Consider the following 26033-nt stretch of genomic DNA (forward strand, 5'->3'; position numbering starts at 1 on the left):
AATACTTAATGCATTTTTGCATATAAAATAAACAAATATTTTATAAAAATAATACATCAATGTTTATATTTTCAAAATATTCATTTTTTAAAAAAAATTTATCATATAAAATTTATATAAATATAAACACATAAAATTTACAACAAACAAATTCACATAATACTAACAAAAGTTTGGACAAATTCACATAGTACTAATAAATATAGGTAAATTATGAGACTAAAATCTTCCCCACCATCTCTTCACCTTAATTTTTTTGCAAATTTGTATTCTTGACATCGTTTTTATTAAACACGTCATAAACAGTTTTTTGGATATATATATATATATAATAGTTTAGGTAAAATTAGCATTTTAAGTTTATCATATTGGGAAATAAAACTATGTTTCCGCATATATAAGTAGATAAAATTTGCAATTAGTGCGATAAAATCATGTTTCCGCATATATAAGTAGATAAAATTATTTTATAGAAGTTCGGTTAGTAAAAATATCACATTATTATTTTATATAAATACTAAATTAATGTTCGTATTTATGTACTCACGAATTTATACAAAATTAATATAAAATAAAGAGAGGTAAATAGGAACATTAATGTTTATATTTTATATGTTTGTATTTCTGTACTTAAAATTTTAATCATTTTGAAACATAAATAAAGCGTACATAAAATCCTTAACAGAGCATTGCAAATACTTAATGCATTTTTGCATATAAAATAAACAAATATTTTATAAAAATAATACATCAATGTTTATATCAAGGTTATCAAAACCGGACCGGACCGGCCGGTCGGACCGTGAACTGGTCATGAAAACGGTTCGGTTTTGAGCAAAAAACGGATAGGAAACCGACCGACAAAAAAACGCGTGAACCGGGGTCGAACCGGCGAACCGGCCGGGCGGTTCAAGCGGTTTTGCAGATTTTTTATTTTTTTTAAAAAAAAATAGGGCCAAACGACGTCGTTTTAATTTTTTTTAAAAAAAAAAATCTGAAACAAAACAACGACGTCGTAGGAATAGAAAATGTTTTTGTTTTTCATCTATTTTTCATTTGGTTTGAATTATAAATTTTATTTTATTTTGACTTGTGATATTTTATCTTTTTAATGTGTGAAACTATGAAATATTGAGCAATTATTCATATATATTTATTTATATATTAATTAAAAAATATATTTAATTAAAAACAGTTCGACCCCGATTGAACCCGGTCCGACCAATTAAACCTTGAACCAGTGAGCTCGCCGGTTCGATGACCGATCCGGTTCTGACAACCTTGGTTTATATTTTAAAAATATTCATTTGTCAGTGGCGCCCAGATCCAGACACAGGTTATACTGTCAGGGGAGCTTATCAGATTCTGACTTCTCAGGCTTCAGTTACTTTGCATGCTGCGGAGAACCTTATATGGCACCCTCAGGTGCCGTTGAAGGTGTCCTTTTTGTGTGGCGTTTATTGCGGGATAGGCTGCCCACGAGAGCCAATATGGTCAATCGTGGTGTTTTGTCTTCTACAGCTGATACTTGTGTTTTTGGTTGTGGAGTAGCTGAGTCGGCCCATCATTTATTTCTCTCATGTAGCATTGCTGGATCTCTTTGGGAATTAGTTCGTGCATGGGTTGACATTCCTCCGGTGGATTTTACTACTTTGCGTGATCATTTTGCCCAGTTTACAATTTCCGTAGGTGTATCTCGAGCGCGGCGGTCTTTTCTGCAGCTTCTTTGGCTCGTTTGTGCTTGGGTGATATGGACAGAGAGAAATCATCGTTTGTTCAAAGGCTCAACAGGCACACCTCATCTTTTGTTGGATAAGATCAAGCTTTTCTCTTTTAGGTGGTTGTAGCCAACGAGTATCACGTTAGATTCAAACTACCACAGCTGGTTGTCTAGTCCATTGTTGTGTTTGGGCCTTGTTTGATTTGATTGTGATTGTATCTCTTTAACTCTATTGTAAACTTTTGTAGTCTACCTCGGTACGCCTTGTGCTGGGGAGACGGTTTGTGTTAATATATTCCATTTTAGCTTCTTCAAAAAAAATATTCATTTGTTTTTAAAATTTTATCATATAAAATTTATATAAATATAAACACATAAAATTTACAACAAACAAATTCACATAATACTAACAAAAGTTTGGACAAATTCACATAGTACCAATAAATATGGGTAAATTATGAGACTAAAATCTTCCCCACCATCTCTTCACCTTAATTTTTTCTTATAAAAATAAATTATGAGACTAACATCAATGAATTTGAAAAAAAATAAATTATTGTACAACTTTATAATTAATTAAATTAAAAAGAGAGGTATTTTGAAATACCTCATAGTGTTATATACTACTACTACTAGCAATATATATAATAATACTCCCTCCGTCTCTCATACGCTAGTTTCGAACCGAGTACCAGAAGGTTTAAAGGGCGTTACTTCAAACCAACTGCCTACAAGGTGAAACCGACAATAAATGGTTTTCAAAATTACTTATATTTAAATCGTACCATATTCCAAGTAAAAGAATGAGGTTACTTGTGCATTGCATGTGACGGTTGAACCGTTGTAATTTCAACTCTGGCACTTTTGTCGCTACGGCCACTTTTAATATGAAAGAGTGAGACAAGTGGTGCACGGTGCACCACTTGTCAATATCTCGATAACGAAAATAAATTTTATAAAATTCATCGTTGGATTAAAACTTTATATCATACAGATCATTCATATAAATTTTTATAAAAATTGAACATCTTTTGATGTGTTATTGAGACCGACCAAAATTAATGGTATTCAGTAAAAATTCATAAACCGTTAATCTTGATGAGTCTCAATAATATATCAAATGATGTTCAATTTTTCTAAAAATTTATATGAATGATCTATATGATATAAACTTTCAATCCGACGGTGGATTTTATAAAATTTGCTTTCGTTATCGAGATATTGACAAGTGGTGCACCATGCACCACTTGTCTCACTCTTTCATTTTAGCCTAAGCCTTGTCGCTACTTACTTCATAAATGAAAATTTAGGCTAGCAAATTAAGTCCTTATTAGTGTATAAAAAACTGGTTAAGTTAGTTCAGCCAAGGATTAATAAGTAGGAAGTCTGAAGTTCAAGTCCTGACAAAAGAGAAAAAACTAACATAACAAGTTAATACTAACAACCAACATTGCTTATAAAAAAAAAGTCCTTATTAGTGTATAAAAGTAAAATAAATATTTTATTATGCATAAATTTGTTTTTATTATTGAATTAATAAATTTTGTTACTCCTTCTGGTTCTATATATAAGAAAATTTTTACTTTTTAGGTTCATTGTAAAATGAATGTATCTAGACCATAAAAGACCGGAGGGAGTATCAGATTAAATAAGATGTGATGTGACAAATTAATTTTAGGGTTAAATATGTTTTTAGTTCTTATAAAATGATAGAAAACGGTTTACTGACTTTCAAAAAATAGAAAAATATAGACAAATGGGGCGGTCGCCATCCTTCAACATACACAATACTATTGTATACCCTTATATACATTGTCTTAGCCCCTATCCATATACTGACGAAAAATATGTGTTCACCCCTGCAGTAAACAGTCACACTTATAAACTACTACTAGTAACTCCTATAAAATAACATTATATTGATTTCATTTTATACTTCCACTAAGACAAAAACTAACCGAGCATTACATGGGTGGCCTTAACATCTTTGTGTGGTATTGGTAGCGGTATGTGCTTAAGAACCCTTACATGGGTGGCCCTAACATCTTAATTTGAGGTTGGTTGCTTTGTTTTATACCGGTAGTCTTTAGTTGCTTTCTATCCCATATGCTCATCATTTTTTATTTGTTGTTTTGTTTTCCCTTCCTAGTGACTGATTTATTTTTATTTATTTTGAGTATCTTAATACTCGTTGTACTTTGATCTTTTCACCTCTTTTTTAACACTAGTCGGCTGCCCGTGCGTTGCACGGGCTCGCCGGAACGTGATTTCTATACCAATCATGGTTGTTATGCGCCGAGGTAATTAGTCATAAGCATATGGAAATTTCTTAGGGGGACATCATTTATATACCAATCATGGATGCTATTAGCCGAAAAAGTTAGTCATGAACATGCGGGAATTATCAAAGGGGGACATCATTTACGTCACAATTGAAATAGTATCATGTCGCAACGATCGTGCGCCACAATCAAGAGGATTAGAGATATGATATTTAATCTCCTCACCCCATATATACTTCAAATATCTCTATTAAACCCGTAGCTTTAACGATTACCTTCAAAAGGCATAACCTATTATTAAAGCATAAGTTACCTCTAATTTATAATAGTTCTTCATGTATTGTAACTCAAAATTTGGACGTCTATGAGTAAATCAATATGGAGGTCTATGAGTAAATCAATATTCTTACATTTTTTGGGATGTATTTGTTGCAACACTTCTATTATAGTCCTTAGAGTTGATATACTCTTAATTCTCTACATAGTTGATGCAAAGTCTAATCATTTCTTTCGAAATTCTCATGTTAGTTGATTGTTTTAGGAATTTAGAAATAGATATAGAAAAATCTATGTATGAGTGTCAATAATAATCATAGTCCTTAGAGTTGATATACTCTTAATTCTTGACATAGTAGATGCAAAGTCTAATCATTTATTTTGAAATTCTCATGTTAGTTGCTTGTTTTAAGTATTTATAAATAGATATAGAAGAATATAGGTATGAGTGTCAATAATAACCATAATTATATTATTAATGTTATGTAGGCTAGTAAAGAGGGAAGAAATTGATGTGTGTGGTGTGTGTGAGTAAGAGTGAGATTAGAAATGTGAGTGAGGTGGAGAGATGGAGAGGTGTGAGAGAGATAAGAGAAAGAAGGTGAATGAATAGAGAGGAGAGAAAAAGTAGAATTCAATGAAAAAAGAAGAGGGAGTGTGTGAGTTGAAGGAGATAAAGTGAAAATGGTGGGTTTGAAATTGTAGGAGGAGTTGGTTTATATAGGGTTGATGGATTCATCTATGGAAAACACTTGTTCATTGGCATACATGCATGATGCCACTTGTTTTTTCACTTCTATACACATGTCACATGAAGCAAGTAATAGAAGGAAGGTTGCATATGATAGTTGACTTTGTGAAGCACTTTATGAAGGCATACATGCATGATGCCACTTGTTTTTTCACTTCTATACATATGTCACATGAAGCAAGTAATAGAAGGAAGGTTGCATGTGATAGTTGACTTAGTGAAGCACTTTGTGAAGCAAGTAGTGGCAAGATATAATTGGATGAAAACAAACCTATGTTGGCAAGATACAATTGGACATGAGACAAATGTGTTAAGCATTGATTGGCCAATGAATTAGGGTTTACAATTAGGGTTTCAAAGTTTATCATCTCACAACCAACACACTTCATGTGAAGCTTTGCATGTGTGACATATAGATGGTTTCAAAGTTGTATGTGGAACATGATCATTGGGCCAAGACAAGCACATGGTGGCAACATACAATTAGATATGAGGCAAATGTGTTAAGCACTAATTGGTTAGCTAATTAGGGTTTCCAATTAGGGTTGCAAAGTTTATCAACCTTTATATATATATAGATAGATAATATTTGCCATTAAGAAAAATTAACCTTCTAGCTATTTTTTTTATAAGCAAATTGTTAGTATATATATTACAATGTTATGTTAGTTTTTCTCCTTGCCGGTATTTGAACCTTGGATCTCCAACTCCTTAACTCTTTGCTCAACTAGTTTAACCAGTTTGACTTTTGTAAGTACACAAATGCATCGTAAATGATCATTTGACTTTTAGTTTTTTTTTTTGGTCAAAGTAGTTTAGTGGCTTGAAAATCTACCTTAAATGTGAATAAGTGAAGTGTTCAGAGTTCGAATTTCGGCTCCTCTACATATAGTGCGACGTTCCTACCAACTGAGCTAAGCTCATGAGGATCATTGACTTTTAGTTCTTATATCTACCGCAAATGATCATCATTTGACTTTTGTAAGCATAACATCAAAAAGGCATATTACATCAAAAGGACAGTTTTATTAACCCTCTAGCTCATGTAAATGATAATTTGTCCTTTGTAAGTACTACATAGATGTATCGTATTAATTTTAAGGTTATTTATATTTTTTTCATCATGTCAATTGAACGAGTTTTAGTTTTAATCCTTTGTAAAAACACAAGTTCTACGTAACAATATCAAGTTCTACGGTCCAATCTCCGCTCCACCATTAACTGGCTTAAAAGGGGTTGGGATGGACTACTTGGCGATGGTGGGTTTAAAATCTCACCCCCACTCCTATTCATGGCGAATTACAGGTTGGTAGGAGGGCTCCGTCAATTTTTTTTAAAAAAATAAATAAATAATATCGATAAATTTGCAAAAACAACAATTTTTTTCTGTAAAAGAAAAAATATAAAATCAACGAGGTGACCAAAAAATAAAATAATAGAGAAACCATAAAATCTAAAAAAAAAAATACTGAGTTTAATCGAAAACAAACATAACTTGGATTCCATTTAAATCCAAAAAAAAAGCTAAAGTCTATTGGTCTAGCAACACAAACAAAACTTGGATTCAATGTTTACATTCACACCAACAAAAGTAAGCAATAAACAATAATTAATCTTCAATCCAAATTAAATTAACAACGGTATTATTTGACAGCGGCATGAAACTATATAGAAAAATAGTCGAAGCTGTCAACAACATTGAGAATGAGAAGGAGCCAGAAAAGTAAAATATAAATACAAACTCTAAACTATAGATTATATTAATTGGGTTTATATTTTCTAATATGTGCCAAAAATAAAAGACTCGTTTATAATGGGAAGAGACATTTTTTCAAAATAAAAATTGGTTGTTAGACCCGACGGGTCAACCCGTCCCATCATCATCCCGCTTTTTTGCGGGTTAAGCGAGGTGAAACCTACTATATTTTAGGATTGTAAATGTCAACCCATCCTGCCAAAATTGGCTAGCTATACGGGCAAACCCTTAAAAAGGAGTATAATAGGAAGTGGGATTAGGGTTTTATGTAGGCGGCTAATAGTGACTATTCCAAATGGAGTATAATAGGAAGAAAATGTAGGAGAATACACTTTGCTAATTTGGTGTTACTATTCCAAAACGACACTTAAAAAGGAACGGAGGGAGTAACACATATGTTTTCATTATATAAAACATGTTTTCATTATTTTTATTCAAACAATAACATATAATTTTGAAAATATCATATACAGTAAACCAAAAAAAAAAATACTTTGAAGCTATACCAAATAAAATAACTCTTTTTGGATAAATTATTAAAAAGGTTCGAATCCTTTTACTCCAGATTATGAACACCCGATCGGATCTGTCAAGAACATGCTGACGACAACATGGGAAGTGGCTGACTGATTGCAGTCCCTGAGCCCAACCCGGGAGGAATGCACGGTCCCTGACGCTTCATGGGACAGGCGTTCGCAGTCCCCCTCCCTCTAATCTAACCTTCCTCCACTCCCCATACAAATTTGAACTACGATCCACTGGAGCAAAACGCTTTTGATTCACTTTTGAATGTTGTCACCGAAAGTGTTAAAAAACTGACGGTAACACATAATTTTTCCTGTCGGAAAACGGGACATATTCAAAAATAGTCGAGCAAGTCATTCATTGAGGATCATCGATTAAAATTATTTTAAATTGAATTTTATAATTTAAAATCATAGAATTAAAAATAATTTTAAAAAGAAAGAAAATAACGCAAAACATTCAATTAGTCCCTAAACATTCTCTTTTTGTGGTATAATAATACTTATTCTCTAATTCACAACAAATTAAAACGAAGGACACTATTTGAATTTGTGCAAGAAATACCATAACAAATATTAAACTTCTGCAATATCAACACACAACCATCCGACAATAAGAAACATGGAATAATGAAAGAAAAAAAGTATTGAGTCATATTTAAAATTAAGATTGAGCAACTATTGTCTATTGTATTAATTAACAACTATTTCAATTATAAAAAAACCAATACATATAAAAACCAATATGCTCTAAGGAACAAGAGTACAACGTTAATCAACAAGTATTTCTTTCTATGATCATATTATTTGACCTCGACATAATGGACAAGAATAAAAAGATGAACGGTCGATGCATCTTTAGATCCAAGGAACCATGCACTCACTAGTGCAGAAAGGGGATTCCACTACCGGCCAAATAGGGATTCCACTACTGGCCGCGGCCGGTAGTAAATACACTCGTCGTTGTAAGTCAATACTTTCCACGACGGGTCTTTTTATACCCGTCGTGGTATGTCAGGTTTCTACTGTATTATTAATTAAATTTATGAGGATTCCACTACGGGTATTTACAAATACCCGTAGTGGTATGTATGAGATTCCACTACGGGTATTTTCAATATCCGTAGTGGTATGTATAGTTTTCATTTTTTTTTTTATAGTCTGGGATTCCACTACCGGTATTTGTAAATACCGGTAGTGGTATGTGTGGTTTTAATTTTTTTTTTTTAGAATTGAGGATTCCACTACTGGTATTAACAAATACCCGTAGTGGTATGTATTGTTTCCAGTTTTTTTTTTTTAGAATCTGGGATACCACTACGGGTATTTAACAAATACCCGTAGTGGTATGTATTGTTTCCAGTTTTTTTTTTTTAGAATCTGGGATACCACTACGGGTATTTAATAAATACCCGTAGTGGTATGTATTGTTTCCAGTTTTTTTTTTTTAGAATCTGGGATACCACTACGGGTATTTACAAATACCCGTAGTGGTATGTGTGGTTTTCATTTTTTTTTTTTTAGAGTCTGGGATTCCACTACCGGTATTTGTAAATACCGGTAGTGGTATGTGTGGTTTTAATTTTTTTTTTTTAGAATTGAGGATACCACTACGGGTATTTACAAATACCCGTAGTGGTATGTATGGTTTTCACTACTGATTGTTATAAATATCAGTAGTGGTATGTTAGTTTTTTTTTTTGTTTTTTTGTTTTTTTTCGTTTTTTTTAATTCCTGTGCCTGCATATTAATATATGGCGCCCTTCCGGCGCATAAATTATACGTTCTTTTAGTAGGTAATAACGCAAAAGAAAATTGTCATAATTTCGAATATTATTTTCCACAATTCATTGTCAATTCCTAACAAGTTACACATTCAATACATTAAAATCACAAAACTTAACATTATCACTAATTATATCTATTCTAATTCCAAGCATACAGCCCCCTAATATACACAAAAATCAAAACTAGCTCTATCCAATTCCAAAACAGCAACTCAAACTACCAATTCCATGACAGTCCAAAACAGCAAGTCCAAAACAGTGGGATCTCAAATTCCTCATCACCCTGCAGAATTGGTTAATAACAGCAAGTCCAAAACAGCAAATTCCTCAAATTCCTCATCACCCTGCAGAATTGGTGATGAGGAATTGGTTAAACAGCAAGTCCAAAACAGCCCCCTAATATACACAAAAATCAAAACTAGCTCTATCCAATTCCAAAACAGCAACTCAAATTACCAATTCAAATAATGAACTATTCTATAACTCACCAGATAAATCTTAACCCTCCAATAACGACAAAAAATATGTTGACCAACGTAATCGCAATTCATACATCTCCTCAGCTGTTAACTCTTTTGGGTCATTAAATACCTACAATAAGTAAATAATAATATAAAACTATTCTTGACTCGGTTATAAAAAATTATTGATGTATAAAAAATAAAAATTATTACCTCCATCCAAGAATCAGTTATCTTAGCAGTGACAATGTCCAACATATTTTTCATTACATAGTATCCACAGTCATTTGAATTATATTGTTTCCTCGCCTACAAATTATATATAGTAACATTTGATCAAAAAATACCACACTTACTTATCAAAAAAGTAAATATATATAAAGTTAGAATACCACACTTACTTGTGGATAAAGCCATACGGTATTGTTCTTTCTATTGCCATTCGCCATTTGATCAACCGTAAAAACACTAATTCATAAGAAAAAAAAGCCGCATAAAATCATATAAAATTTGTAATAATTTATGTTTATAGTATATAACCAAAACCCCTAAAGTATAAACTTAATTACCTTGAAACAATTTTCTCCATTATTGGATTAAGTTTCCAATGTAGTGAACAAATAACAACCACGGTATTTATCTTTGGACAAAGTATTATCAACTGCCAATGTCCTCTGTACGCGTGCGTGGAAGAACAGTATTATATTGTTAATAACTATGAGTTATAAAAAATAAATAAGTATTAAAAAAATACACAAATTCATACAAACTTACCCATGGTTAAATGGTAATAATTGACACTCTTTCTTTTCATTTTCTAACTTATGCTGGATGTATTTCTTGCATTTACTTTGAGATATTCTCTGATCACTTTTTTTCCCAGCATCACCAACAATGTTCAGAAAACTTGGTTCCAAAATTCCATATACATTTGTGGTGTTGTTTTCAATGCATAAACGATGAATGTACCTGAATATAATTTTAAAGTTAGGAGAGATATATAACATATTAACAGATATTGAGATAGTAGTAAATAAGAAAGTACACTTACGAGCACCAAACACTTAGAGTACTCATGTCGAGCCAAATAAAACCCACCAACAACTCTCTTATACACTTGCAAGACATGAGAAAATTAGTACACATTGAACAATGAGTTAATTGTACATCCAAATGATCATCACCCTTTTTCAGAACCATGATTAACAATTTCTGAACATCGTCCATGTTATCTTCAGCCTCTGCTACCGGTGCAGGAGAACGACTTCCTTTTGCGCTTTCAGTGACAACAACCTCCTTGAGTTCATTTTGCATCTTGACCGGTGCAGGAGAACAACTCCCTTTTGCGCTTCCGGTGACAACAACTTGTTCAGCACAAGCTTCAGGTACCATGACTCTATTATTTGTATCAGAGGTTTGGGATAAACCCATGGACTTTAGTGTCTCCATAAGAGAATCTTGCATCATCTTACGCTCTTGCGCCAACTTTTCCTCAAACTTAGCTTCCAAATCTGCTTTAAATGCTGCTAGTTGCTCTTTGACATCTATACCTTGTCTTTGACGTGAAACCTTTGATCTTCCCCAGTAAGTGGTAATGTTATGTTTTTTTCCAACACCACGAACACTACCACCATGCTCAGGTGTTCCAATGGCTTCTGTTAGGACATCGTGACGTCCCGTTGGAACAAAGTCACCCTTTTTTGAGTCTTCAACAATTTTCTCCTACAACATGCACAAACAAAGTCACAATATAGTAAATAATTGTGTTACTTGAAGCAAAAGCATGATTATAATGTTACTTACAATTTTCTCAGCAACTTTTTTTACAGGCTCAGATGTGAATTCTCCCCCTTTCTTTTGTCGTGCTCTCGTCCATGTCTCATAGCGTTCCGGTGGAGATGGATGACGATCATCATCAGTTAAGCCAGAACTATCTTTCGATAAGGATTGTCTCTTTTCATTGATCATCTGCTCCTCGAGCCTCTTATACCCGCCACGGGATAATACATGTGGGTAAACATTCTTTGCATGATTCTCCCTACCCTTTTGACTTTTTTCCTATTATAAACTCAAATAATTAGTAATGTAAAAATCACATTCAGCAGTTTCAACAGACTTTTTTCCTATTCTTTGCAAGATAGTTTCAGAATCACAATCACAAAATCACAAAATCACAGTTTCAGCAGTCAAGACAGTTTCACAGTTTCAGCAGTTTAGGCAATAAAAATCTGCAGTTTCAGCAGTCAAAATCACAGTTTCAGCAGTCAAGACAGAATCAGCAAAATCACAGTTTCAGCAGTTTAGGCAAACAAAATCACAAAATCACAGTTTCAGCAGTCAAGACAGAATCAGCAGTTTTAGCGCGGTTTTAGCGCAGTTTTAGCGCGGTTTTAGCGCGGTTTTAGCGCAGTAGCAGCAGTCAAGACATAAAAATCACAAAATCACAAATCACAAAACACAATATTTAACACAGTAGCAGCAGAAGCAGCAGTCAACACAGTTTAATGATTTTGAAATTACACTAACCTTAAAATCAGAGGTCTGTCGATACTTCACAAACTCTTCCCATATATCTTTTTTGATGTAAGGATACTTGACGTATGGAGGAACGTCATCTGGTTTGGGGTCTGTGATATAAGTTCTAGTCAACCGTGATTTAAAATCTTTCCATCGCTCCCCCGCATAGTGAAACCATATTTTCTTAAAATGATCACTCTTTTTTGCATCATCAAACTCAGGTATAACAAAAATAGCCTATAATATTTACATTAAAAAATTTGGTGTTAGCATAAGATGTATTTGATATGATAATAAAATATAACAAAATGTTGAATTTCAAATACCTTAATATCTGTCCACATAGCATTCTTTACTCCTTCAGGTATATGTTTCCACAACGCTTTCGCAATACTGCATCTTTCTCGAGTAAGAAGTGCTACGTAACTCTTAAAATGGGAGGCATTGTTACCATAACACTCTCCAGTTTCTAGATCAAACTGGAGAGGGATCTTTATACCCGTTTTACGAACGTTTTCAATTGCTTTCAACATAGTGGGACCTCTAACACTTTTTTTATTACTTTGACTAGTTTCAGCAGAGTTGTCGGTTGAATCAGCCATATCGTATCTGTTTACACAAAACACAAAAAAATGAATTAAGCATAAGACACAAAAACTGAGTTGTTGGTTAATAGCAATAACAACCAAAAAATAAATGTCGCAAATTAAAATGTCTCGGCACAAAACAAAAAAAAAAAAAACTGAATTAAGCATAAGACACTTGCAATATAAATGTCGCAGCACAAAACACAAAAAACTGAATTAAGCATAAAACACTTGCATAAAACTGAATTAAGCATAAATGTCGCAGCACAAAAAATTCAATAACAATCAAAACAAATGGTGTTTTATTACTATGTGTTACAAAACAAGTGGTAAAAAAATGCAAATAGTGAAAGTAATGTCTAATCCCATATTCCTTCGTCATGATCTAAACGAATAGCTGCATGCACATCATCCTCTTCGTTTTCTTCAATGAAGGTAGGCACATCTGTTGAGAAAGGAGGAATTTCGGAAATATCAAGCTCTTGATTTTCATAACTACCATGCACATTTTTTCCTTGTAGAACCACCGACCACCGTTCATTAGAAGGATCTTTGACATAAAACACCTGTTTTGCTTGGGATGCCATGATGAAAGGTTCGTCTTTATAAGCTAACTTGCAAAGATCAACTAGTGTAAATCCTAATTCATCAATTCTCACACCATTGTTGATATCAATCCATTTGCATTTAAATAAAGGCACTTTAAACACAACGTAATCAACCTCCCAGATCTCTTCAATCACCCCAAAGTAGGGTGTAGATGCCATAACCGGATTTTTATCTTTGGAACTAGAGAAGTGCATGGACTCTGCCACAATCATAACCCCACTATTTTGCATGGTACTGCGGTCATCCTTTGATTTTGTATAAAAGGAAGTTTTGTTAATATCATATGCACTCCAAGTCAATATGTTACATTTAGGCTCATAGGACAACCACTTTATTGTATCGGAAACACTATCATCTTGGCAGACCTTTTCTTTAAACCACTCTGAGAATTTCTTATTATGCTCTCTTAACACCCATTTTTCATTCATCTTATCGTGCATTTTCTTTATGATGCTTTTGTGAGCAGACAAGTAAGGTTGAACTTCATCAGTGTTATTCAATATATACAAATGCGCTTGAAGAATTATATCAATATGCATGCTCTTGACATTTAAACCTTGCGTGCCCACACCGTCACATCTTCCATCATGACGAGACTTGGGAACCCCTATAGCATCCACTTCTGACAAATAGTTTGAACAAAACTCAATAGCTTCTTCTGCAATGTACCTCTCAACAATCGAAGCTTCCGGACGGTGTGGGTTTTTTGTATACCCTTTTAGGATCTTCATGTATCGCTCTATTGGATACATCCACCGTAAATAAATTGGGCCACACAATCTAATCTCCCTTACTAGATGAACAATCAAATGAACCATAATGTCAAAAAATGAAGGAGGAAAATACATCTCCAATTGACACAAGATAACTGCAGCTTCGTTTTCCAACTCGTCTAACTTCAATGGATCAATTGCTTTACAACATATTGCATTGAAGAATAAGCACAACCTGCATATAGCTTTCCTAACATTATCGGGCAATATCCCACGAATAGCCACAGGTAGTAGTTGTTGCATCAAGACATGACAATCATGAGATTTTAAGCCGATTAATTTGAGATCTTTCATTGATACAAGGCTCTTGACATTTGACGAGTAACCATGTGGCACTTTGATACTTTGTAAACACTTGCAAAAACTTGTTTTCTCGTCTTTAGACAAAGTGTGACACGCGGGAGGCAAATATGTCTTGTCATTGATTTTTTGTGGTATTAACTCTTGTCGTATACCCATCAAATCCATATCAAGACGAGCATGTGCACCATCTTTTGTCTTGCCTTTAATGTCGAGAAGTGTTCCAATTACACTATCACATACATTTTTCTCCACGTGCATCACATCAATACAATGTCTTACATCAAGACTAGACCAATATGGAAGATCAAAGAACACTGACCTCTTTTTCCATATACTTTTCACAACAGGCTGCTTTTTCCTTTTGACACTTTCACTTTCGGCTTTTGGCACTTTCGCTTTTGGCACTCTCCCTTTTGGCTTTTGGCACTTTCCGAAGACAACATTAATGTCTCGTTGTCGTTCATAAACTTCCTCTCCAGTTAAGGGCGTTGGAGCAACACCATTCTCTTGGTCTCCGTCAAAAGCTTTTCGCAATCTACGATATGGATGATAACGATTTAGAAATTTTCGGTGGCCAAGATAAACAGTCTTCTTTCCATTTTTCAGTTGCTTATAACATGTTTTTTTTTCACATATGGGACACGCATTATGCCCTTTAACGGAATACCCAGACAAATTGCCGTATGCCGGAAAGTCGTTGATGGTGCAAAACAACATGGCACGCATGTTGAACTGTTCACCAGAATACGAATCAAAAACATCCACTCCTTCCTCCCACAACACTTTCAAATCATCAATTAGTGGACTTAGATAAACATCTATGTCATTTCCTGGTTGTCTTGGGCCTGAAATCATCATCGATAACATAATATATTTACGCTTCATGCACAACCAAGGAGATAGGTTGTAAATCATCAGGAGAACAGGCCATGAACTATGGTTAGTACTTTGATTACCAAACGGATTCATTCCATCAGTAGCAAGTCCAAGTCTAAGGTTTCTCGACTCTTTGCCAAAATTTGGAAACAAAGAGTCAATTTTCTTCCATTGCAAAGAATCAGCTACATGGCGAATTTGGCCATCACATTTTCTCTCTTCTGCATGCCATCTAAGATTCTTTGCGTCATTTGCATTAGCAAACAATCTCTTGAACCTTGAAATTATTGGTAGGTACCATACGACTTTCGCGGGAGGACCCGTTTTGGTCACCTCATCATCACTAGAATCACCATCTTTCTTTTTGTAGCGAGACGCCTTACATGTCGGACAATGATTATAGTTTACAAACTCTTTTCGGTATAATATACAATCATTAGGGCATGCATGTATCTTTTCATACTCCAAACCCATTGGACACAATACTTTTTTCGCCTCGTAATAACGATTTGGCATTACATTACCTTCTGGAAGCATTTGTATCAACAATTCAAGCAATTCAGTGAAACTTTTGTCGGTCCACCCATTTTTTGCTTTCAAATTAAACAATTTTAACACCGCAGACAAACGGGTAAAATTTGTGCATCCCGGATACAATGGTTCATCCTTGTCACTGCATAAAGTTTCATACACATGCGCCCTCTTAAACGAATCTTCTCCAATATCACGCATCATGTCTTCTAGTCGATCATCGATATCCACACTACCACTTTCTCTATGGGACACACTTGGCGTTGCTACTACTTCACCGTGCCATATCCATTGTGTATAATTTTGACAAATCCCGTCACAAATTAGATGATTCATGATTTCTTTCTCAGTACGTTTTGGTTCTTTATTTGCACAATTTATACACGGACATAGAAAAAGTGGAGGAAATTCAGGAGGAGGACGTTCTAGTTCAGCATTACTTTCCGCAAACTGTAGAAATTCCATCACTCCATGTCTGTACTCAGTACTTAATCGATTAGCTCTCATCCAACTACGGTCCATACCTACGTTTCGAAATTTATGCATTCTAAGTTAAAGGAATGACTAGGTTGTTACTATTGCGAAACATTCTCTCGCCCTATTTTAATAAAAATTCATAGCCTATAACAGAATTTGCATATAGCAGAATTTTTACATAGTAATTTGAATTGCATCTAAGTTTATAGCTTCTATATATGTTTTGAAATAGAATCGGTACCTGTAGATGAGACCGTGATTGAACCTTCTAACTTCAAACAAAGAGGACAACACCAAAAAACAGCAACACCAGCCCCTAAACAGCAGCAGTCAACACGTAGGAGCAGCAACCACCGCCTAACACAGAAAACAGCTCCACCCCTGCAAAGCACAAGCATTGAAACCCTCAATTCATACATGATCTAAGAATCAATTATGTATTAATTCTACCTAAATATAAGTCAATTATTCAACCAATAAATACCAAAAGCAGACTATTATGTGTTAAAGTGAAAAGTAACTTTACTTAAGATCACCTTTGAATTCAACTAGTGGAAGAAAAAAACACAAAACCCTCCCAAAATTGGGTCACTATCAGTAACACATAGCATCAGGAAAAAAAAACACTAACCATTTTCTTTGTCACATAACAAACATTAACATAGAAAGACCAGAAGGAAAATTATCCTTAACTTTCTTCTAATCACATGTTGTCTATTTTCTGTTTCTGCTTAATACTTTTCACTTCTTTTAACCATTGTTTAGCTAGAGATACCATAACCATAAACAACTTACTAAGAGATGAAGAACAGGAACCCAAAACACATGAAAACGAATATCCAATTTAAAACCTTCACAATTTAAAACGTGAACTTAGAATATCCAATCTTCATTCAATGCTACCAAAATGTACTGAATGAGAAAAATGCGTGTTTTTCTTACCAGCAAATAACCATAAACAGAAAAAGAATGAAAACGAATACGAATGAAAACGAATACGAATGAAAACAAGATCAACCATAAACAGAAAACGAATGAAAACGAAAACGAATGAAATTTGGGGGAAGTTTGATTTATTCATACCTTTACCGAATGAAAACGAAGAGATTTGGAGGCGATTAAGCGTTTGCAGGTTCGTCGTTCCGTCTAGGGTTTGGAGAATGAAACCGCGAATGAAATTGGGACGATTGGAGATTGGAGAGATTGGAGAATGATTGGAGAACGATTGGAGAGTGTTTGATTTGAAGAAATTGGGACGATTTGAGGAACAAATTAGGGAGAACTAGAATTGGGACGATTGGATTGGAGAGTGTGTTCTTCTTCGCGTTTGCAGAATGAGGGAAATTGGGAAGAATGAAAAATATAATTAACACTATTAGGATTCCACTACCGGTGATAAGCTAGATCGGTAGTGGAAAGTGGGAATATGAAAAAACTAATAACACTATTAGGATTCCACTACCGGTGAATCCTAGATCGGTAGTGGAAGATAATTAAAACAATTTTGCACGTAATTACGACATTGCCACCGTGTCTACTTTCCACTACGGATTTAGCAAAGCCGGTAGTGAAATCCCTTGTCTCTGAACTTTCCACTACCGTTTTCAAAATATCAGTAGTGGAATCCTTTGGTCAAATGTATTTCACTACTGGTATTCACATACCGGTAGTGGTATCTCCAAACCAAAAGTCATTTTTCTACTAGTGACTCTTTATGAAAAACATGCGAGCATTTTGTAGAAACGGGTTCTGAGCTGGTGTCAAACTCCTCCAAACAAATTGAACATTGTTCTGTAGTCGAGTCGGAAGAAAGATAATCAATTGAATATTTCTCCAACAAATCCACAATTTGTTGAGCTTGACCATTATCATTCTGATTTTCTTCACCTACCATGTCTATTGTGCTAATATGAATCAACAAATCCATCTCCAAAAATTCAAGTTCTTCATGATTCTCTGCAACCATTTGTTTAGCACATTCTTCCAATTCCGGTAAAATCGTGTCTAATATGTTGGTAGACACGAAGGAAAATATGTCATACATAACACTTTTATGATCGTTATCCGTACAATTACATAAGATTTCAGTAGGAATCGTAAGATTTACATTGTCTGTTTCATCGTACACATTGGTATTACGAAAAGAATCCCATGGAAAAATTGTGTTGATGAATTCAAAATCAATGAAGAACCAAGAAGGCATGTCAATGTCTTGTTGTAACTGTTGTTGTAGGATTGGTTCACGGCTAGGACTCACATCAAATCTGAGGAGGGACTGATGATCCATGGATGAGGTAGCTAGCAATCAAGTGTTTATTTCTTGTGGCTAAATAGTAAGAACAAACTAAACTGAATATTAGGGTTTGCGAGTTATGAAATACAATTTTTGTCATACATTCTATATATAGGCTAAAGTTTAGATAAAAAATAAAAAATAAAAAAATTTATCGGATCATTGAAATTCTTATCATGTTTGGATTAATTTGGTCAAATTATAAATCTTGTTTTGATATAGATAAGCATTAAATTATTAAATATATATACACGTAAAGAAATTAGATAACTAAGAAAACGAACAATAATATCCAAACAACAATTCTATCTTTTACAATTAACAACAATTTCCGAAGTATGTTCCCTATTTTTTGAAAATATAGTCCTAATTTCTATTTTCTAGGTTTTTTTTTTAAAGGTTAATTTTTTTTTTATAGCTTTAATTAATATATAGGTCCCTAAATTATTTGAAAATTATTAAATAAACCTTAAACTAAAAAACAAAATTGTAATCAGGTCGTATAATTAACTAATATAAATAATTTTAACTTCGTAAATTAGGGTTTTTGGAGAATCAAAGACATGATAAATAATATAATTTTTCTAAATAACTAGCGGGCCAGACAGGCGCGTTCCGCGCCTGCCTGTGTTTAACTTATGTCAAAAAAAGACATGCATTATGTTATGGTGAATTTGTTAATAAAAGATTTTTGCTACTAAAAAAAATTTGTGACTTTTTTTTGGAACCAAATAAACTTAATTCATATCATTAACTAATAAATGTTCAATACATAAGGAAAATAAATAAATAAATAAATAAAATTTGTGATTTATGTTATGGTGAATTTGTTAATAAAAGATTTTTATTGCTAAAAAAAAGGATATTGTTAGTATTATGAAAAGTTCACACAGAAAATATTTGTATCCTCTTTACCAATTCCTTGAATCAACCACCCATGTATGAGAGGTCAAAATTGGAAATATAAAAAAATCCCACCAAAAAGAAGTATCCTCTTTATTATATGTATAGATAGATGTATAGATAAAGTAATGAATGATGTAAATATATTAGGTGGATATGGATGAATTTGGATTCTCCTAATTCAAAAATCGTACATTTATCTATATTTACTTTTCTAGTTTATTTTTTTAGGTAAATTTTGTCATTTCCACATGCAATATTATTTTTTTCCATTATCTCTTCTAGCACATTTGTACTAAATGTAAGTGAGTATGGATCTGTTTAGTATAAAATAGCGGATAGCGAATAAACTAGCTTATAACAGATAGCTTTTAAGTTAGTTTTTAACTTTTTGCGAATAAGCTAGCTGATTGAATTTGTAGTGTTTCGAAAATTAGCGATTGAACTAGCTTATATAAGTGAAACTAACGGCGCCACAAATGACAGCGCCACATCCACGCCGCCCCCTCCCTCATCCTAACCTAAACCTCGCATCACTGCCATTGTACTCGTCTTATTCAGAGACAAGTCAAACAAACTATGATACCGCACGCTTAAGGGAACACCACCCAACCACGGATGTGTCCAGAAAAATGTGTCCTCTCCATTACCAACTCACCACTCAATGCTCTCCGCAAACCACCCCATCTCACCCTCATCACCCACACCATCCCGTAATCGCAAAATCTCACTCCACCTCAACGAACCGTTCCAACCCCCTTCCCTCAGCATCCCTGCCTCCTTACCGTACTGAGCCACCAAAATATTTAAAAACTTGTTATAAAATAATGTTAAAATATAAGTGAAATTGTTCTGCTATTTCTTGTAAAACTTATCCCAGTTAGATTGACTTATTTTTTAGCTTATATTATGCAAATAAATAAAGTAAATTATATAAAAAAATTAATAAAGTAAAATTATATAAAAGGTAGAAATTTTGGAATATTATTAAAAATGAGATTGACAAATTAGTAAACTTTGTAGTAAACTTATTTATGTTTTTATTTTCCTATTTTTATGTTTATTGATATTATTCTTTGTATAATTTTTTTTTATCCACTAACAGACAACTATATGATGTTTTTAGTAGTAGATTAGTATAGTTTTTATAATAAATAAAGACCAAAAACAAGGAAATATCAGGAAAAGTGAAGACACAAGGACCAGAAGCAAGAAAAATGGAAAAAGCAGCAAAAAAAGCAAAAATGAAATAAAGAAGCGCATCATCGTACCCACGATAAGTCTGGGCGTGCGCGATGAGAAGAATGATAAAATTGAAGAAAATCTGTTGAAAATCTTTACCATCGTGGCACGATGGCTTGTCATCGTGGCACGATGATGACTTGAAAAATAAGTAGAAAATCCCGAGTAAATCTTCCATCGTGGCCACGATGAGGTAAAATTACACACCATCGTGGCCACGATGGGTGCGATGGAGGCGCGGAAAAAGCTCAAACGCTGCTGTAAAACTATAAATAGAGCATTCTTCCTTCACAATTATTCATCCCACAATATTTAGAGCATTGAATATTCACAAGAGAGTTAGGAGAACTCTAAGAAGGAGGCAAGGAGGCCAAGGAACTCCAAGGGCAATAAGGTTCATTTTCTTTCTGTCTTTGTAATTTATTTTTCCTAGGTTAGGTTGAGTCGAGAAACTCCCTTACGAATGTTTGGTTTTAATATTTATAATATTTATGAATTTTAGTTATTTCTATTCAAACTCTTTTGTTGTCTAATTTTAGTTATTTTAATATTGATCACATTAGAATAAAATTTAAGGACCTAGTGGATATCACATTGGAAACGAAGCTAGTAATCCCGACCAAAGGATGACATATTAAGGCCTATAGTAAACCATATAGGAGACCATTAAATTCAGTATCTGCCGTCTTAGTATAAGATTGGAAAAAACGTTAATTTCTACCTTGCGGAGTATGCCTGTGGGTAGGTAATTAGTTTTAGGCACACGTGACAGCTTATAATTTAAGGGTCCCCAGGACGATGAGACCAAAGTTTAAACGAGAAATAGAAATAAAGATAAGGTAACTTTTAACTAGGCTCTGTAAAAGCTTGTAATAGAAATAGAAACAGATATTGTTTCAAACCTATTTTCAAGATTCTAAATCCTTAAAGAGAGAAATAATTAAGCCACCAAGCAGGAGTAAGGGAGAGATCCGACCACACTTAACCACCTCGTGTGGTCACACACATACAATTTACTTTTCCGCAATTTACTTTTTTGTCATTTACTTTCGGGTAAATAGTGTTATACCCCCCTGCAAAATAGACGAGTTTTGCGTTACCCCCTGCAAAATATTTTTTTGAGATTACCCCCTGCAATGTCAAGATTCTTTGCATTACCCCCTGGCTTAACAAGTGAGCATATGACATGGAAGAATCTTGACGTGGCATGACACGTGGAAATTAATTTATTTTTTATTTATTTTTAATTGCAAACTCATTAATTAATGTGGGTTTTTAATTAAAAAAATGAAGAAAAAAAAACCTTAAAAGTTGTTATATTTTTATGAATTTACTTAAAAGAAAGTTTTGTTTTTTTTTTTTTTGACTAAAAGTTGTTATTATATATAAAAAAAATCTTATATATAATAACTAATAATAGAGTAACAAAAAAAAACGAAGATGAAAAAAAACTAATAATAATAATAGTAACAAAAAAACTAATAATAATAATAACTAATAATAATAGAGTAACCAAAAAAAAAACTGCAATCACATATTTTAACTAATACTAATATTAGTTATTATTATTATTATTAGTTTTTTGGTTACTATTATTATTATTAGTTTTTTGGTTACTATTATTATTATTAGTTTTTTTTCATCTTCGTTTTTTTTTTGTTACTCTATTATTAGTTATTATATATATATATATATAAGAATTTTTTTTTATATATATAATAACAACTTTTAGTCAAAAAAAAAAAAACAAAACTTTCTTTTAAGTAAGTTCATAAAAATATAACAACTTTTAAGTTTTTTTTTCATTTTTTTAATTAAAAACTCACATTAATTAATGAGTTGGCAATTAAAAATAAATAAATTAATTAATTTCCACGTGTCATGCCACGTCAAGATTCTTCCATGTCATATGCCCACTTGTTAAGCCAGGGGGGTAACGCAAAGAATCTTGACATTGCAGGGGGGTAATCTCAAAAAAAAATTTTGCAGGGGGGTAACGCAAAACTCGCCTATTTTGCAGGGGGGTATAACACTATTTACCCTTTACTTTCCGCATTTACTAAAGTACCCGCAAAGATACCTTCTTAAATACACAAAGCGAAGGCAACTATCACATTCCTAAGCGAAACTAGTAACCTTGACACAATCCCTGTGGAGAACGATAACTTATCACTTTATTACTTGGTAGCGATTCTGTACACTTGCAGAGCCGACCGTCATCCACTAAAATTTCTACTGTAATTTTTTTATTTTTTATAATTATTTTTACTTAACTTCCTAAAATTTTGTTTTGTTTCTATTTTTATGCATAGATTCCTATTTTTATTTTATCTATATTTTACTAATAGAGTAAAATTACAATAAATAATATAAAATTTGAAATATTATAAAAACATATAAGGATAAATTAGTAAATTTGGTAATAATCAATTTTATTATATTAGAAGTAGATATAAGATATATCTTCATAACTATCCACGCAATAATAATAAGAGTAATTAATTACAGGTTAAAATATACACTTTTCTCTTATTTATTTATTTATTTTTTTACACTTTTTCTCTTATCTCTTAAAAAAAATATTAGAGAATAATAAGCTTCAATTTCATTCACATCCCCTCTATATTAATACAATCAAACTTATACTCTTTCCATTCTTTTTTAAGTGTCCTTTGACTACGGATTTAGCGTATCTATTTAATTGTCGTTTTTCTATTTTAATGGTACGATTTGTCAATTACTATCTTTTTCAATAAAAATAAAACTAATTAATGCTATATATTTGGAAAACTAAAGTTTAATTTGTTGTTCTTGGTACAGTACATCTTAAAATTATTAAAAAGAAAAAGTGTCTAGTAGCCTAATGGATAGAAATTCTATCTTAAAAGTGAATAAGTGGAGTGACCGGGTTCGAACCCCGACTCCTACATACAGGGCCGGTTCCGAGATTTTGGAGGCCCGAGACAAATAATAAAAATGAATCGCTAATAAAAAATATAATTTTTTTTATGCAAAATATAATTTTTTTAAAAAAGAACATCATTTATTTAAATTGTATTAAAAACATCAAAAAATTTATCCGTGTAACTAACATAAAAAACTCATATTCTGCATCGTTGAAATTGAACCGATAAATAAAAAAATGAAAAGATAATTAATAAATAAAATTAACATTTACACAACAAATCAAATAAATAATAAAATACCTAAATGTTCAATTGATTCAATTCCCAACCACTTTTCTTTAATTCCTTAATTTTTTTAATAAAGAGACTCTTAAAAAAAACTAAACAAATCCTTACCAAGTAAAAGAAACAAAAAATAGAATAAATAAAATGAAAAACATGCCTCAGGTGAGACTTGAACTCACCACCCGACAATATTGGAACCTTAGAACACATTTTCGAACCAATAGACCAATCACCATCTTGTGATTTTTACTGTCATAAAAATTACTTAACCAATAGTTTAAATATTGGGCTTCAAAAAAAAAAAAGAGGCCCCATTTTTTTGGTGGCCCTGGGCTGGGGGCCTGGTTGCCCTGGCCCAAAACCGGGCCTGCCTACATAATATATATGATGTTTCTATCAAATGAGTTAAACTCACGTGAACAAATCTTAAACTCTATAAACAATTGAAATCAACTAAAATATTCCTAGATTATTCACACCTATCAAACTATTTAGTCATATTCCATTAACACGTACTCGTGTTAAGTTAACCATTAATAGTCCATAAACTATGAAAATATATCAATTTTGTGCGTAAACCATAATCAAAAACATTCACTTTTTGTGATAAAAAATACTATCTCTAATTCACAGCAAATTAATAAGAGGGTCACTATTTAAATTTTTGCAAAAAAAATACCACAAAAAATGTTAAACTTCTACGATATCAACACACAACCATCCGACAATAAGAAACATGGCATAATGAAAGAATAAAAGTTATAAAAAAGGCTTTGTCTAGACTTTGTAACCTTTAAAAACTCAAAACCAATATAAATACTTCTCCATGGATCAGACCAGCTTCGAATACAAATAATCAACAAGTAAAACGAATACAAATAAAAACTAATATGCCAGAAGGAGCAAGAGTACAAAGATAATCAACAAGTATTTTCTCATATGGTCATATTATTTGACCTCGACATAATGGACAAGAATAAAGAGATGAACGGTCGATGCATCTTTGGATCCAAGGAACCATGCACTCTTTATGAAAAACATGCGAGCATTTGGTAGAAACAGGTTCTGAGCTGGTGTCAAACTCCTCCAAACAAATTGAACATTGTTCTGTAGTCGAGTCGGAAGAAAGATAATCAATTGAATATTTCTCCAACAAATCCACAATTTGTTGAGCTTGACCATTATCATTCTGATTTTCTTCACCTACCATGTCTATTGTACTAATATGAATCAACAAATCCATCTCCAAAAATTCACGTTCTTCGTGATTCTCTGCAACCATTTGTTTAGCACATTCTTCCAATTCCGGTAAAATCGTGTCTAATATGTTGGTAGACACGAAGGAAAATATGTCATACATAACACTTTTATGATCGTCATCCGTACAATTACATAAGATTTCAGTAGGAATCGTAAGAGTTACATTGTCTGTTTCATCGTACTCATTGTTATTACGAAAAGAATCCCATGGTAAAATTGTGTTGATGAATTCAAAATCAACAACGAACAAAGAAGGCATGTCAATGTCTTGTTGTAACTGTTGTTGTAGGATTGGTTCACGGCTAGGACTCACATCAAATCTGAGGAGGGACTGATGATCCATGGATGAGGTAGCTAGAAATCAAGTGTTTATTTCTTGTGGCTAAATAGTAAGAACAAACTAAACTGAATATTAGGGTTTGCGAGTTATGAAATACAATTTTTGTCATACATTCTATATATAGGCTAAAGTTTAGATAAAAAAAAATATTTTATCGGATCATTGAAATTCTTATCTTGTTTGGATTAATTTGGTCAAATTATAAATCTTGTTTTGATTTAGATAGGCATTAAATTATTAAATATATATAGTAGTACATACACGTAAAGAAATTAGATAACTAAGAAAACCAACAATAATATCCAAACAACAATTCTATCTTTTATTTAAATTGAACGAGCTTCGTTACAATTAACAACAAATTCCGAAATATGTTCCCTATTTTTTGAAAATATAGTCCTAATTACTATTTTCTAGGTTTTTTTTAAAGGTTAATTTTTTTTATAGCTTTAATTAATGTATAAGTCCCTAAATTATTTGAAAATTATTAAATAACCCTTAAACTGAAAAAAAAATCTTAATCAGGTCGTATAATTAACTAATATATATAACTAATTTTAAATTTGTAAATTAT

At 32.7% G+C, this 26033-nt stretch overlaps 4 protein-coding genes and 1 long non-coding RNA gene across 5 annotated transcripts; all 5 read right to left on the reverse strand.

The window, feature by feature from the left end:
* Positions 1–9107: 9107 nt before the first annotated feature.
* On the reverse strand, positions 9108–12676 carry LOC123886328. The gene is made up of 10 exons (XM_045935656.1): positions 12401–12676; positions 12084–12311; positions 11361–11615; positions 10609–11279; positions 10332–10526; positions 10127–10231; positions 9959–10025; positions 9771–9866; positions 9585–9687; positions 9108–9440 (listed from the first exon to the last, which is right to left on the reverse strand). The coding sequence occupies exons 1-9, from the start codon at positions 12674–12676 to the stop codon at positions 9595–9597; spliced, it is 1986 nt and encodes a 661-aa protein (XP_045791612.1). The 3' UTR covers positions 9108–9440; positions 9585–9594.
* A 344-nt stretch (positions 12677–13020) lies between these two features.
* Positions 13021–16089, reverse strand: LOC123886329. Its single transcript, XM_045935657.1, has one exon. It carries the CDS (start codon positions 16087–16089, stop codon positions 13021–13023), a length of 3069 nt encoding a protein of 1022 aa, XP_045791613.1.
* A 6-nt stretch (positions 16090–16095) lies between these two features.
* Positions 16096–17699, reverse strand: LOC123886461. Its single transcript, XR_006801297.1, has 3 exons — positions 17314–17699; positions 16472–16611; positions 16096–16277 (listed from the first exon to the last, which is right to left on the reverse strand). It is a non-coding gene; the product is annotated as an uncharacterized LOC123886461 (long non-coding RNA).
* Positions 17700–17920: 221 nt separating this feature from the next.
* On the reverse strand, positions 17921–18517 carry LOC123886331. The gene has a single exon (XM_045935658.1). The coding sequence runs from the start codon at positions 18515–18517 to the stop codon at positions 17921–17923; it is 597 nt and encodes a 198-aa protein (XP_045791614.1).
* A 6285-nt stretch (positions 18518–24802) lies between these two features.
* On the reverse strand, positions 24803–25462 carry LOC123886332 (DNA repair protein RAD5-like). The gene has a single exon (XM_045935659.1). The coding sequence runs from the start codon at positions 25460–25462 to the stop codon at positions 24803–24805; it is 660 nt and encodes a 219-aa protein (XP_045791615.1).
* Positions 25463–26033: the final 571 nt, after the last annotated feature.

This window comes from Trifolium pratense, linkage group LG5 (genome assembly GCF_020283565.1).
Source record: "Trifolium pratense cultivar HEN17-A07 linkage group LG5, ARS_RC_1.1, whole genome shotgun sequence".
Taxonomy (NCBI): domain Eukaryota; kingdom Viridiplantae; phylum Streptophyta; class Magnoliopsida; order Fabales; family Fabaceae; genus Trifolium; species Trifolium pratense.